Source organism: Cupressus sempervirens, chromosome 6, assembly GCF_028749045.1.
Source record: "Cupressus sempervirens isolate cs-2001-9-10 chromosome 6, ASM2874904v1, whole genome shotgun sequence".
In the NCBI taxonomy this organism is placed as follows: domain Eukaryota; kingdom Viridiplantae; phylum Streptophyta; class Pinopsida; order Cupressales; family Cupressaceae; genus Cupressus; species Cupressus sempervirens.
Genome location: NC_143123.1, coordinates 23718247 through 23735367, shown reverse-complemented (window position 1 = coordinate 23735367; position 17121 = coordinate 23718247). Strand labels below are relative to the sequence as shown.

Below are 17121 nucleotides of genomic sequence, written 5' to 3'. Positions count from 1 at the left end.
GGAAAGATGTCATGGTGGAAGAGTATCATAAACTGGTTGTTTAAAATTTAGCATACACCTAATGGAATTGTAGAAAAAAATATAGTCAGATTTGTTGCTGGAGGTTTTTCACAAAAGGAAGGCATAGATTATGAAGAAACCTTTGCACTAGTAGCACGCTATACTTCCATTATATCCACCACAGCTATTGCAGTAGTGAAGGGTTAGGGACTTTGTCAAATGGATGTGAAAACAACCTTCTAAAATGCGGTAATTGAAGAGGAAGTACATATTGAGAAGCCAGAGAGTTTTGTTATTCATGATTGGGATTCTCATGTATGCAAGCTGAAAAAGGCACTGTATGGCTTTAAGCAAGCTTTTCATGCTTGGTATGAGAGAATTGACCACTATGTTTAGGTGTTCATAAAAATGATGCAGATCCAAATTTATACTTCAAAGTAAATGATGACAAAGTGTGGATTCTTGTGCTTTACATGGATGACTTGTTTCTCACTGGTAACGATGATCTCATTATCATATATAAGGAGTTAGATTCAAAATTTGAAATGAAAGATCTTAGTTTGCTGCACTACCTCCTTGGGTTTGGGATATGGCAAAGATTGAATGAGATTATATTAAGTCAAGGTAAATATGCTATTGAGATTTTTAAAAGATTTAGCATGTTAGTGTGTAAGTCTATGGTGACTCCTGCCGAAGCAAATCTGAAAAAGTTACATGATGATGCAACCACTTCAAGTTAAGTCGATCCTATGTATAGACAACTGATTGGTTCTTTGATGTATTTGGCTAACGTAAGGCCTGATATATGTTATGTTGTTAATACATTGAGTCGGTTCATGTGTGAACCAAGGCAAATTCATCGTGTGGCAGCCAAACACATATTGAGATATATACATGGTACAGTGGAATATGGATTGAAATACTCTTCATGTGTAGAGTTGAAATTAAATGGATCCTCTGATTCTAATTGGGCAGGATGTGTGCCTTATAGGAAGAGTACTTCCAAATATTGTTTCAGCCTTGGTTCAGCCATGGTCTCCTGATGTAGCAGGAAGTAATCTTGTGCAGTCCAAATTACAGTTGAAGCAGAGTATGTTGCAACATGTATGGCTGCAAACGAAGATGTGTGGCTTCGTAAACTAGTTGCAGATTTATTTTAACAGCCTTTGGAACCAACAATTATTACATGTGATAGCCAAAGTTGCGTGAGTCTTTCGGTTAATCCACTCTCCCATGACAAAACCAAGCATGTGGAAATAAAATAATACTAATTGAAGCAGAGTATGTTGCAACATAAATGACTGCAAAAGAAGTTGTATGGCTTTGTAAACTAGTTGCAGATTTTTTTGAATAGCCTTTGGAACCAACAATTATTACAAGTGATAGCCAAAGTTGTGTGAGTCTTTCAGTTAATCCAGTCACCCATAACAGAACCAAGCATGTGGAATAAAATATCACTAATTGAAAGATATGGTGCAAGAGAAAGTAGTTGACCTCAAGTACATTCCTATAGAGGAATAGACCGCAGACATTCTCACCACACCACTTCTGAGAGTGAAGTTTTGTTACTTCTAAGATAAGCTTGGTATAGTGGAGAATGTCTCTCTTGTTGAGAGAGAGTCTCATCCTTAGGAATTCTTTTATGTGATTAATGAGTTATTCTCTATGAGAGAAGTTCAAGGTGCAATCCCTTGTTAATGAGATCTTCTTTGTGAGAGAAGTTCAAGGTGCAAGCCCTAATTAATGAGTTCTCTAGGAGAGAAGTTTGAGGTGCAATCCCTTCTTCTACCCTCTAGGAGTAGCTATGGTGGATCTACCCTTTGCAAATAGCCATGGTGGAACTTGTGTGTGCAACTCCGTGACTTTATTTTTATGCTTGTCTTATTCACCCTCTAGGAGTAGCCATGATGAACATTGTTATGCTATTATAACAATTTTATTGAGAAAATCTTTAATGAGATTTTGTGTTTAACATTATTTTTTATTGCAGCTATGCGCACTTGTCTTGAGATGGAGCTCTAAAGATCTCGTTCTTGCTAAGAGTGAGAGTTGAAAATTATAGCTGCAATAGAGATCATGATACCTCTGTTTACTACAGAAAACTCCTATACAATTTTTGCTTCATAATTTTTATCCAATTGTGATCATTGTCTCTGCAAGTGATCATGATGTCTTCCTATTCCTATCAATGTTCTCTACTGCATTGTACTCGTGCATCTCTGTCGATTCTATATGATATCTTTTGTGTGCTTCTTTTAGTGCGGGTCTCTTCTTGGTTCATGTATGCTACCTATGTAGTGACGTGACTTCTCCATGTGATGACTAGTCTTATATGACTTAGCAATGATTAGCTAAAGACATGGCATACCTACATATCTAGCTCCTTTCATGTTGGTTGTTCTCTTTCACGTCATCTTAACTCTCCTTGCGGCAACGATTTTTTTATAACTCAATAACAACACTCCTTTTCCACATGTTGATTCATTTATTTGTGTATAGCAAAGAAGACAAAAAAGTCATCGGCTCTATTGTATCGGATTATTACTATTGCGTAATTATTTTTTTCATTTAGAATTCAGTTTGGTGCCTTAGAGAATTAAGCACTATCAGCTCTAATAATAAAGTGTTTCTATGATGATGATGTTGTACAATTAAGGAGTTTTATTGGCTTAGTATGTGCGAAGAGAAGATATTGGTGATTCTGAAAACATAGTTATGCAATCACACTATTCTGTGAATTCAGTGTGAGATAGTGAGGAATATTTGTGGATTGTATTTAGTCTTTGCTTTGTGTACATGCAGCTATTGTGATCTAAGTTAAGCTTTATGTGTGCAATCTTTAATACATTCTATGTATTGTTTCATCATGATTGATGTGTGATCATTGAATTTCTAAGGACATTAAAAGAAGTCAAAAGCTTTATAATTGCTTTAAAAATCTAATAAAGGAACTATTAAGTCATTTCCCTCAGTGAGTAGAGTTTTTCACATAATACATGTTGAGTTTGTTCTTATTGTTTTGTAATTTGCAATTTTATTTCTGGTTCATAATTTTTACATAGGAGAACGAACACTCTAAAAATTCCTTGTTTCGTACAAAGGTGATTGATCACTCTACTTCCCTAAATGCATTGAATAATTTATAGTTTGATTCGTTGATTGATCCATGATAATTGGTAATTATTTTCTCTTTTTTAGGATCCGCCATTTTATTGAAGTCTATTGATGCGTCCTCACATATGAAAAATATCACATTGATCACTCTACTTCCCTAAATGCATTGAATAATTTAAATTTTGATTTGTTGATTGATCCATGATAATTGATAACTCTTTTTCTCCTTTTTAGGATCCACCATTTTATTGAAGTCTATTGATGCTTCCTCACATATGAAAAATGTTACATACTTATGTGAGGCGATTGAGGAAGTCATACAAGAGGTGGGGGAAGAAAGTGTGGTACATGTGGTGACAAATAATTCAGCAAGTTATGTTGCGGAAGGCATCTAGCACTTATTTAAAACCTTTTTAACACTCTTTATTTTTCTCAAACTGCTGCAAATGTAATAGGACTGTCATATTTTGAAATGTGTTTTCCAAATGCAACAATCACTTGTATTTATATGGAGAATGAGATACGAATAGACATGTCCCTTCATCCGACTAAAGCTACAAAACATCAACACTCCCTCTTAGCAAGGGAGGATAAACACATGACATATGACATATATTACACCATTGGTAAGATTAGGAATGACAAATTCTTAAGGATATCTTTGATTAGAATATATCCACCATTTTTATGTCACATTTGATTAGTCTTCCAAAATATCAACACATGATATTCACCAAATATTCTAAGTAACATTTGATATCAGATTTGATATCATGAGCATTGGTCTTCCAAAATATCAACACGCGATATTCATCATATACACAAGATTTTGATATCATATCTGATATCATGAGTATTGGTCTCCCAGAATACATGATATTTACCAAGTACTCAATAAGGTTTGATTGCACACACATTCTCATATTATAACATTTACCATATAAATATCTACCATGCAAAGTATAATCTATCATGATCTACATAGACATCGTAAGATATCAAGTGATGATCATTTGGAAGTCATCACTTCCTCATGATGTACACAGGGGGTAGGCCCATTAAGGTCATATTGTCACACACAGGGACTTTCAAACTCCCTCAAGAAATCAATCATCTAAGCTCCTCAACCAAATTTGCCTTTGTTGAAGTGTCATACTCCCTCTAAATCTGATATGATCAAGATCTTCAAACATCAACTGAAACATATCCTCTAACCACTCCTTTAGACGAATGTGTCAAACTCCCTCTAAATCTGACATCAATCTCTCTTTTCCTACAAGAACATTCTCGAAGGAAAAGATAAAAGCAAATGGCTCGTATAGTAAAAATTAAAAAAATCACCTTTAATAATTATTCTCAATAATAATATTATTATATTTTAACTATAAGAACATTAACAATTTGATTTTAAATCATCCTCTGTATTATAAATGATTTCTTAGAAATTTTCTAATATTATATATAAATGTACAAATTTATCCCTCTATGTTAATTATCACACTTATGTTAGGAATAAGATGTCTCAACCTTGGATAATTCCTATTCTTATTATTTGTTTTGTAAATGTATTTTTTGCAAGTAATGTAATTAAGTGTGAGTGTACATGTCTAGTTGGCATGTTGATGTGTCACTCCACTTGTATGCATCGGTATCTTGAATTGTGTGTAAGGAGATCATGGCTGAAACGGCTATGACAAATTCCTATGACACGTAAGTGCTATCTCTGGAAGATTTGATGATGGGTGAAGACGTGAAGATATGTGGCAACTGATCATTGAGTATTATACATTCGAGTCTCCATCTAGCGCGCGGGGTTCGGGGCACCGGGCCGGAAAAAAATTGGGTTCCTACTTTTTCGGAGAATGGGGTTCGGGGCACCGGGCCGGAAAAAAATTGGGTTCCTACTTTTCCGAGTCTCCATCTAGCGCGCGGGGTTCGGGGCACCGGGCCGGAAAAAAATTGGGTTCCTACTTTTTCGAGCCGGAAAAAAATTGGGTTCCTACTTTTTCGGAGAAAGTTGCCCTAAAAATGGAAAGCGCGTGATATAAGTGTTTTTAGGGTTGCAAATAGGTGAGAGTGAAAAGTGTATTGTTGGTTGCTACTAGATTAGTCTTCCGTGTCCTAAAAGAACTTGCACTACAAGTGTGTTGTAACCTTTGTGTTGAAGCTAATACATTGTGCAGGTTTTGGAAGGGTGGGGTTGTTTTACCGAAAGGTTTTCCCCACTAGCATATCTTTGTGTTTGTGTTTTCTTTCTCTATCTGTTTTTTGTATTCATGGTTGACTACAAGATTATTGCTTACATAATATCGAATTTGAAATTGTAAAGATTTAATAGGAATTTGCACAATACTTTCCTTAAGGGAGTAGGAAGCTATTTCCGCACCTGAGTTTCCTTACAACTTATAGTGTACCATTCAATAAGAATATTTACAATATTTAAATTACCTTATATATACCTTTCTTTGATGCTTATTAAATCCACATGAATACTCTTCCTTTGACTTATTTTAGCGGTCCCTTACTTTTCTTTCATATTCAAACTATGGTTTCGAAAGGCATATTTTTGACAACCTCCATGTATAACTTGTGGTCCCACTTCATTCATATTTAACATCAATTAATATGTCTAAGTAGGAGTCATTCCCCATCGTAATATATTTCCGTATGCCACTGACATGGCCATAACCTAAGGTGGAACTTTTAATACGTGCGTGTGACATGAATTGGGCGCCCTCGATGCGCGCACTTATCTTTCCTCGCCTCCCCTATCACTTCCTTGCTGGAAGAATTCACTATATACCCTTATGTCCTAATCTTATCCACTAACGTCGCACAGTCAATTCTTATTGACCTACGTTGTCCCTAGTTAGCACTTGTTCCTTTGATGGAAAGTGGCATATATTTTGCAGTATTGCAAAACCTTGGTTGACCACCTTGATGCATGTGTTTGTTTTCTCCACGTCACATTCCTCTATGCAACCATGTGGCAAAGTCTTCATTTCATTACTAGTCAGCAACTCATCTCCTGCATTATTATTCTCCTCTCCATAAATGTTCGCGTCAAGACAAAGAGGTAGACTAATAAAACGTCGGCATTTATAACTTCTCTCTTTTGGTATGTCTTTTTTCTTCATATTAAACCTTAGTTTATAGTGGCCTACCTTCCCGCATGGCCGACTTTGTGCATAGTGAATTTTGTAGACTTTATATTCCTTTCGCTCCCCTTATACATTAGATGTCTTTTGATTGGTTCGCCATTTATATGTTATTGTTCTCCACCATTTTTATTATCCGATGTCTTCCAAGAGATCTTTCCCCGTGGAACTCAGACAACGGGAAGAACATGCTCATGTCCTTTAATATTTCAATAATGTTTAGTAACGAAATAGCCATAGACAGGTGTGGCACTAGAAACAAAGGTCATTGCTCGAAGGGTAACTCTTAGCATTCAAACACGACACCATAAAGGAGAGCCCTTCAAACTCCAATGGTCACACAGTAATACAAATGTTGGTTTACCAAAAGCCATGGAAGAGGAACTCTTCTAAAGAGGAACTCTTCGATGTCCAGTTGCATATTCCCTTTCATTTGTTGAAGACTATACGATCTCCAAAGGATGTGATTCGTGTTTGTGCCCAACCTTTACTGCTCCTACTCCCGAAATTTACTACTCCTCCTTCGTCGATTATGTCACCCAATGCCTGCCTTGCCCTCCTTAAAGGCTTTCGTCTCTATATTCCACAACCTTGTGTGCCATGCAACTCCAACTAACTTACTACTCGCATATGGATGTTAATTTCTGTAAAAATAATGGTTAGATCACAGTATTCTTGTGGCCCTTGCATATGATAATCATATTCTCTCTTATGGTTGGTATACATTACTCTCTCACTAATGAGTGAGACAATCTGTTTTCCTCTACTTGAATAGATATTCACTGCAATCATGCTAAAATAGTGATGACAAATTGGATAGCAGTCCTTATGAACGCCTCATTACTTCCATATTAATATTTGATTACAAAAGTAATACCAAGTTAGTTGATTTGATTGTATCTGTAATATGTTAACGTCAACCTTGACTAGTATGACAACATCTTCTATCAATCTGTTATGCTCTTTATTGTATATACCTCCATCTATATGAATTCTGACTCTCTTAGATGATCTGATGATGAATTCCTTCAACAGACAAGAATTTTAAAATTTCGAAGTGACTATATTATTGCATTCAATTCATTTGAGGCCTAGCTCTGATACCATGTTATTTTTCTCAAACCACTACAAATGTCATAGCACTGCCATATTTTGGTATGTATTTTCCAAATACAACAATCACTTATATTTATATGGAGAATGAGATAGACATGTCCCTTCATATATATATTATATGTATATACATATCTACACTAGAATCATCCTACTGAAGCTACAAAACATGAACACATAAATTTCTAATTAATTTAAAATCATTGCAAGTAAGCATTTGATGGAGAGGTATCCGAAAAAAATCTGGTTTCCAAGTGTAGTCCATTGCCTTAACCTCACGTTTTAGGATGTTGTTAAGCTTGAATGGGTGAAATCATGAGTTGAAAGGGCCAAAAATATCTGTAAGTTTATCTACATTCATGCATTGGTCCTTAGCATTTTATGAAACAATACAAGAGGCAAAATGAGTTGGCTTGTCCTAATATCATGAGGTTTTTCTCAAATTTCTTCACACTGAATTCCTTGATGAAAACGAAGGCAACTTTGAGGCACATGTTTTTTGGTGAGGACTAGGCTTCCTCATCCTATGCTACAACCATTATAGGGATAGATGCCATGAATTGCATTTTTGATGAGCCAAGTTTTGGGATCCCTTGAGAAATCATGCAAGTAAATTTATTACAATTTAATTTAGTATTTACTTTTAACTTATATGCATATTTTTGTTAACTTCGCAATTTTGCTTATTATTTATTTATTGCCGATAGGCTTTCACTTGTGGGCGAGAGCCCCCGGAAATTCCTCACGTTGCTGCTTGCGATGGACAGAAAATTTTGGTTGCAGCCCCTGTTTCCTGCCTCCCGCATATGCACTACACTAACCTGCTTATAGCAGTTTCGAATGATAGAGCAGCCAACACGGGACAGAGAGCTGCTTTTTCGTCAGAGGGAGCTGCTAGGAGTCTTCTGTTCAGGAGTGAGATACTGCCGATACTTATTATAAGAACTTAAGGAACAGGGGCGCTGATGTCTTGACAAAGGAACAGATGGAGTGTGAGGAATCAAGGATTTTGGTTGATAGGGACGATCAAGGTGTGCTCCTGCAACACCCGGTGAAAGGCATGTCTAACACGTCTGGGGTCAGCTGTCTCCACCACCGCTCGGCAAAAATCTCAGGTTAGAAACATTGGAATTCTGCTTAACTCTACTAAATATCTCCTCTTCCTCTTCGATGGCTGATCTTCCTTACTGGGCGAAGATGAGGCCAGCCTCCATGGATAGCTATGGTCCTGGATGACATCCTGTGGTGTGTTTGGGGCCAACTTTGGGCAGCCACTTGCATTGAGGCTGTCAAGGATGGGGAAGATCCTGTTGAGTTTGGGCCCGATGCAGAACTGGTCGTCTATGGTCCAGGCTGGACGGTATATTCTGCATTGATTTCTATAATCAAGATTTAATTCATTTGAATTCTGATTGCCTGATTATAGATCTTGATTTCAGGCCAGTGAACTCCAGTTTCTATCATAACCAATCAAAACAGGTGCATGCATGTAGAAACTCGTAAGGTTTTACATTTTCAGAATTAGCTAATTCATACTTAATAAGTTAAAAGCGAATAATTTAGATTCAGAAACATGGGTTTTAATCTATATATGCTTAGAAACATTTTGAATATTCGACTCTATATTCTCGCTTCGGAAGATTTTGTTGGAGATGTAATCAGATTTGGTTTATGTGTTGTGTCTTAGTTTTTGTTCGCTGTTTTAATACGTGATTTGGTTTTAGCTGCTTGATTATGTCTCACAATGGGTGTGCAAAAGCCTGGAGTTCTTTTCCCACCTCTAAAAAGGCTGGAAATAAAATCATACAAGCTGGTCATCAGTAAAATTCAGAAAAGCCTGCAATGGATTTCCGATTTAAATATATATCATTTCATTATCATAATTAGCCAAGTCAAATGGATTATAGGAATATGAAGGCACTTCCACCATTAGCATGTTTGTTTGAGAATATGGAGACAACATATAGAATTCAAGCACATATTGTTACAATCCAGAAGATTTACAATGCTTACGTCAATAGTTATTAGACAGAAGACTAAAAGTTGACAAACTTGTGTCTTTAGTTTAATAGATGTAAGGCACAAGCTGATTTACTCTGAGATTTAAATATACATTTTAAGTGTTGTCCTTGGCTTCATGGACATGTGGAGCGCATGCATGCCAAAGAGATGAGCCAAAAAAGAATATATTTCTTACATTCTTACCAAATATACTATTTGGCAGCTTGTATTTGTCTATGGCATCTTCTCTCTGAGGTTCTCTAGTATTTCTCTCAAATTATCTCCGCTTTCCTTTAAATACATCCATGCAACAAGAGATTTTGTTCAACTCCAGCATGCTTTATTAAGCCTTGTTATGGGGGAAGAAGAATACTTCCCTCAAATTCTTAGGGTTTGAAATATAATCATCCAAGGTAGGCTTATGGACATAAATTGATGATGGTTTTTTTAAGTTTATGTTTTGAGATTATCAGCAGAAACCTGACATGAAGGAAAAGCTATACGTTGGATGCTTCAAACAACCATCAATCTCAAACATATCAATACCAGATATGGAAGTTCTATGGAGTTCAATTTATCGTGATTTATGACCCCTTGTTGAAATTATTACAGGCAATGGAGAAGGGCAAAATTATCTGTTCATGTTCCACATATGGCATATGACTTGAAAGGGAATGTAGCTGATAAGAAAAGAACAGGGGGATGGAAGGCATCACCTTTCATTATAGGTATAGTAGACTAGCACATTCTATAATCAAAGCAATGCTTGGTTTCAAGTAACATTACAGTTTCATTTATTATTATTTTTTCATTTGTTTAGTGTTAAACGTTATGTTTGAGTAGACTTGTGTCAAGTAACATCTACAGTTTCATTTATCATTATTATTTATTCATTTGTTAAGTGTTAAGCGTGATCTTTGAGTAGACTTGACACAAGATTTTTCAAATAAGAGGCTTATAATTTACCATTGTGTATTAGACTCTTCTCATCTCTATGTAGAACATTAAACAAATGACAGTAAGTTTAATCTTTGTGTGTGGATTAACAGTTTAGCACTTCCTCAACAACATAATCTTTATATGGTCTCTCATTTTTTTGAGTTTTGAATTGTGATTTAATTACTTTGAATGTGGGTTGTCAATCTATATAGTTTTAATGGCCCTGTCCTCTAAATGTGTTTTTAGTAAAATTAGATGAAATGATACTGATGTTGAATTCACGTGATACTTTGCAGTGAATGAGGTGGCCGAAAGGCTTGCATACTATTCAGTTTCTGTGAACATGCTCTCATATGTGATAACAGAGATGCATGTGAGCATACCAAATGCTGCTACTTTTGTTACAGACTGGATAGGTGCTGCTTTTGTGCTCCCACTACTTAGAGCTTCCTTGCTGATGCATATTTGGGACGCTTTAAAACAATTATTATCTTTTCTTGCATTTATGCTGTGGTAAGGAATAATTCAGCTTGCCCAATTATTATTATCCTCTAAGTTCTTATATTAAGCTGCTAGGGCAACTAGGCAAGAGTCTATATCGCAATGATAACTTATGAGCCTCTTATTTGAGGTCTTGTATTCGAGTCTATTCGACCTTAACACATAATAATAATTAATATTAACATATAATAATTAATCTTGGTTTCGACCCATTTTACAAGGGATGATTATGCTATTCCTAAATGCATCAATAAGCTCTCTCAGGCCACCGAAATGCACTGAAATTGGGTCAGTCTATTACAAATCTCCTATTGCCTGGTATTAAATCATATAAAACGTTTTTCCAGAAATGGTCTGTTTTCACTTCCACTACAATCACACCAGCATGGACGAAATATTCAGCTATACACTTCAACCCCAACGTCTATCGGCTGTACTCTTGCACCCTCCTGGGGTACAAGCGCTAGTTTTATGACTTGATTGTTTTTGTTTAACATTATATGTAGGTCATTGAGCATCTCGTAGTTCACCTACGAGTTGCTGATGGGCAGAAGCCCTCTATGGGTTATATATATGAGGGCATGGATAGGGCCAAGGAGGCCACTAGATGCATATGCAAGAGTTGAGGATAAGGATGGCCCCATTTGGGAGATTATTGATAGGAGATTTCAAAACCAACTTCACAAGCCCATCTATGTAGCATCTTATCACCTCAATTCTGCATTTGTTTTTGTGATGACTTCAAGGCAGATGAGGAAGTTCTTAATGGCTTGTATAGAGTGGCATAGAAGTTGTGTACTAATGGTGCTACCTCAAGTACAACACCCCAACTAGATAAATATAATAATCAAGGAGTGATCTTTGCAAGTACCATGCGCATATAGGCTTGGACACAATTGCAGCTAGGTAGAAATACATGTTAAGATTCTTAAGTTTATGGCTTATGCATTTTAATTTTTGAGTTTATCTAGCCTTAAAGTTGAAATGAGACTGATTTTTTTCTTTTCATTATTTTTGATAGATGGTGGCAAATGTTTGGGCCCTCAGCCCCAAACCTTCAAATTTTACATCTGGATTTTGAGTCAGCCATGCAACACTTCTAGAGAGGAATGATAGATTGTCTATGGAGAGGTTGAATGATCTTGCCTTTGTTCATTACAACCTTCGTCTTAGGATTAGACCAATTTTGGGCACTGACTCCTATCCAATCACTCTAGTGGAGATCAATCCGGAGTCTGAGTAGCTAATTGAGTCTACCAATCTTGTCTTCATTGAGGACCACGAGTGGGTTGACTAGGAAAACATAGACATTGAGGTTGTGGATATGGAAGAGGAGGATAAAGCATGATCGAAAGATTCTAAACCAAGCACCATTGATGTTGATCATTGTACCACCTCACAAGCAAAGACTAGCTACTAGTCATCCAGGACCTATCTTAGATGCCTTTGTAGGAGGCAGACAAACTACTCTTAGGCTAAGGCTAAGGCTGAGCTAGAGCCTAAGCCATTGACTTGTATTTGTTTACAATTACACATGTTTGGGAACATTTGATGTCATGGATTTTATATACATTTGACAATATTGATAATTCAATATATCTATGTTTAATATTTCCTTTAGCTACAACTTACATTTGTTGTGTTTATGTATGTGATTAAATTAGCTTCTATTTGATGATGTTACAATGTCTATAAGCTTTATTCCATAATGGTTGCATGAAACAAGTTTTAAAACGTTAAAAAACTCTAAATCTCAAGGGTTTATTCATTTTGCCAAGTCGTTGTTGAGTCACAAGTCAAGCTGGCCTTGTTGAGTCCGAGACTGGAAACTCTAGTTTCATTATGTAAAGTACCATGTTGACTCTATGTTGAAGAATTCATTTTTTTGTTTTTTTAAAGTTGTGTTTTGAGATATATGCTTTTTTGAAGTTTTCAGAGATAATGAAGGAATTACAAATGCAAGAAAAACTGAAATGGAATTCATAAATGAACATTCAACTTATTCATTTAATATATACAATAAGATCACATTGCATGGAAGCTGGTAAATCTTAGACGCAAATTTATTTAAACTTGTGTATGTAAAGAACCTAGGAAGCTGAATTAAGGCATTGAAATCCACAATGATGTATCTAGCTTTTCTGTGGATGCCAAAACGATGGCTCTTAATTATGCTAAAATGAGCCTAGTAACTCAATCGTAGGTCCTTTATATATAAGGCTGCCCAGCAAAAAGGAAACAGCAGCCTTTTGTAACGAGAATGGCAGCCAATATAGAGACGTTGGCTGCTGTAGATAACAATGGCAGCCTTAGGTAACTTGCAGAACTCTAGTATGTAAACAGAAGCCTCAAGATGTAAGATAATGATCAGCAAATGCAACAAAATGTTGACCAAACAGAAGATACAATTCACCAACTCAAACACTGGCTTAAAGTGCTCAAACACCAAACAAGAATTCCAAATTCTTGCAGGACAATTCTCCTTGAAACCCTTGCAATTTCCTCACCACAAGAAGTTCATAAAAATGCATGCATAGAAAGAATCGATTTGGTCTTTGAGAATCCCTTTATAAAATCGATCTATGTAGCTTCTTCTTCACACCAAGGCCTAGTGTCTAACTGATTACACTTTTCACTTAAGATTTGACTTTGCATTTGGTTGCACAATTAAATTTGAAAATAATTAAAAGTAACGCTCATGGGCGCCATAATGCACTTTATTATAAAGTCTCTCAACTTAGGCTTATAATGTTATTTAATTAAGTATAACTTAATTAAAAAACATCAATTATAATCATAATTCATATTATCCCATAATTCATCAAATGATCCATTCAAATGCAGAAGCAACAATGATCAGGTATCGCACTCATGTGCCATGCCAAAAATGGAAACTAACCAATACTAACATACTATAAATCGCAAGTCAACCACCAGAGACCCTCAAATCAAGTTGTTAGATTGCGAGTGTCACAATGATGAGCTAACACAACCATGCCCCTGACACTTGGTAAAACGGGGATATCACACATTACTCCTATAGCAAAATGGTTCAGAAAGGAGTGTTTCTTGTTTCTTTAAAAACCCTAACAGCCAGAGAAAAATCTTGAAAAAGAAATACTGCAGTATAGGGTCTTGCTCCTCTAGGGCAGTTAGGTGGGCACTGGAGGCCAATAGTGGAGAAGTGTTGGCAGTTTTCTACCCCAAATATATTGCTATTAGGAATATCCCACCCTTTTTATGGGTGTTATTCCTAAAGCTTGAGTCCATTGACTGCAAAATTATATACTTTTGTGCTTTCAAGTTTTTCTGAAAAAAATATCTAATGCATGCTTCCATTGCCCTTTAAATGTGTGTTTATTGCTGAAATTTCTAACTGCCTTACACTTTACATAGGTTCTTCAACTCAACCCAGAAACAAATTATTTTTTCCATAATGAAAAATCTGTTAACTATTGACTAAGAAGATATCAAATGTTGAAATATGGTATTTTAATGTTTCCAACCCAAGATAAGCATGCTAAGGTAAACTTGGTGGGTTAAATACAACAGAAAGACAAAAGTCTACTTTAAGTTCTATTAAACTTTATCATTTTCAACCAAAAGATTGTCTACAGAGGAACCAGAACAAAGAAACACAAGGAAAATTGGTGGCATCTCCAACCAACAGGTAATAGAAGTTACTTGTTCAAGAGTATGTTGAGCCAAGTCAGTTGTTGATATCATAACTCCAGCTGCAAATGATCCTAGTTCAAGGCTCAGACCTAATTTGTCACTGCACTGAAGAAACCCACAATATTTCTGTGAATTCAAAATCAATTCAAAAAGTCAAATGTTCCAACCAAAATAAAAAATTGAGAGCAGAAGCAAGTGAAAAATGGAAAGACTGCTCCTGCAAATTATTAAAATTTCCAAGATGTGATTTTCGGGCACAATAGGACTTGACGTTTTGTAAAACTAAGAAAGAAAACAACGTAGAAACATTTATACACTTGGCGAATTGGAATTCTTCAGTTTGTCCCGTCCATCTGCTATTCATCAAAAGTAAGTTCCTTTTCTTAATGAAATAAGTTATATTCAAGAGCACATAAGGCTTGTGTAAATAATAACAAAATGTGTACTCTGAAGTTCAAATATCATGAAAATGTTTACAAATCGAGTGTTCTAGTCTCATGTAAGAAGATCATTAGGAGCCTAAGGAATCTTAGTCAATCTCTGCCAATATTCTGGTGCTGTATTTTCCAAGGTCAATTATTTCAGACAAAGAATCCAACTTTTAGGGGAAATTTTGAACTGCCTTGTAGAGCGAAACACATACCAACCTGAAAAACAACACAGCCTTTGATCCCCAAATCAATGGGGAAATGTAAAGGTATACTAGAACCTTGGAGTAATTCACAAGAGGGTATAACAACAATTGCTCCATGAACATGGATCAATCTTTGCATATATTCAGCATTCCTATAAGAAAGCAATTGCTAAATCTACAAACAAATCACCTTTTAAAGCATGCTTAGGTTCTTCGCCTACTAATTAACTTAATGTTACATATGAACAATAGAAAGGAGAGTACATTAATACAAAGCCAACAAAAGCAGCCAAGTTCATTGAAAGGATCGAGCAAATACACCTCAAGTTTCAACAACTAAGAAATTTCAAAACAAGTACATAGCAAGGGGCGACCTATTAATAACTCCAAAATTATACTTTCAAGGTGGTGATAAGGTATGACTTGAGCCAAAAAAAAGCCTCGATGACAAGCGAGAACCTAGACAACTCAAATCTCAAAGATATTGGTCATTCACCATCTCAGAGTATATTTGAGCAAGGACTTTCAAACTTGATTCGTCTCTTTCAAGAGAATGTATTCAATTGTCAACTGTGAAGACTTGCATCTTTAGGAACCTTCCATCCTATATGGGGAGGAAGATGACAAACTGATACTTTCCATTGAAGACTTTCTCTTGGATTCAACAAAGGGAGTTTTAGGGAGGCATTGTGTTACAGGTGTAAGAAACAAGAAAATAGCTATTAGACTCTTGGCAAGCTATGATCAAAGGCAATATACCAAGTCAAGAGAAGCACTAAGAGGAGAATGTTAGATTTTCACACAGAATTATGCTTTCTTAGGACCCAGAAACCCCTAAAAAGAGAGGTACAAATATAAGGATCATTTCTTCATATTCGGGAAAGAAATAAAGTTATTTTGGTACAACCACAAAGTCCTTGCAAACAAGCACTTACATTTGCATCGAGTATCATTTCCTTTGTTAAAAGGGCTGATCCTAATTGGACAATGAAAGATTAGTAAGTTTATCTTATTGACCTTAAGCCACTATTCTTAGTAATTTACCAAAATGGTCCTTTGTATTACAATGATTCTGAATAAAAGAAGAGAATTAAATTTTGTATATGGTCTACAAAGGATGAATAATGTTTTATGGTGATCTAGATTACAATTAAAACATACTAGTAAATAATAAGGAACAAAGCAAAAATTAAAGGAAAATTTTGTCAATTAAAAATGTGGCAGAAGTAGCATAGTGATGAGTTGCTTTTTGTAGTGGTGATTGCATTGGTGCCATGGTGGTTACAAATATATCATGGTAGATTTGTCCATGTCAGATTAAAAAAAAAATTGCTGCTGCAAGCAATCATTGATCATGTTTTGATCATGTTCTTTAGCATTACAAATTCATGTTTGAGCCTTTCTTCTTGTGTTTCTTATCAAACTCAGTAGCCATTTGTCATGGATTTGTTGTATATCATTCATTGTAGAAAAGTTTTAAACTTCTAAAATTTGCACCTATCTAGTATTCCATAGTTTCTACAAATGCCAATGAAGGCTTCAAATTTGATTGTCTGCAGCCAAGCAACAGAGCTCAACCCACTGCCCCCAGCCAGTTCTCACTACCAGGATACCACCAAGGCAACTAAAGACAGCTCCACCACTCAATTTGACAATGCCATCTATGATCCCCCAGAGCTTATACTTGAGCCTAGAAGGAGCATTTTTTCTGAAGAAGCAGAACTTCATGCTAAGGTATTAGAATTTTGCAAATGAATAGTCATTGAAAAGCTAGTTCAACTAATTTCACCATGGTGCAAGCGATTTATCCAGATTTGGCCAATTTTACCAGCCCGAAGGTGCGTCTGGCATTTTTCTTGCCACTATTTGCATGTGGAATAGAAACTTGGAATCTTTTTTTTTTTCCAAATTTCCTATTTGACAACTATGTTTTCTTTTCTAAAAATTGTCAAACCGGTGTACAAAATTATTTAAGTTAGTTGTACA

General features: G+C 35.8%; 1 protein-coding gene across 1 annotated transcript in view; it reads right to left on the bottom strand.

The window, feature by feature from the left end:
- Window positions 1-17121, bottom strand: part of LOC149550885 (K(+) efflux antiporter 4-like) — an 89199-nt gene that overhangs the window by 13938 nt on the left and 58140 nt on the right. Inside the window, exon 15 of the mRNA XM_089786467.1 lies at window positions 14511-14606. Within this exon, the coding sequence (XP_089642593.1) occupies window positions 14511-14606 (96 nt within the window). The remainder of the gene's footprint in view (window positions 1-14510; window positions 14607-17121) is intronic.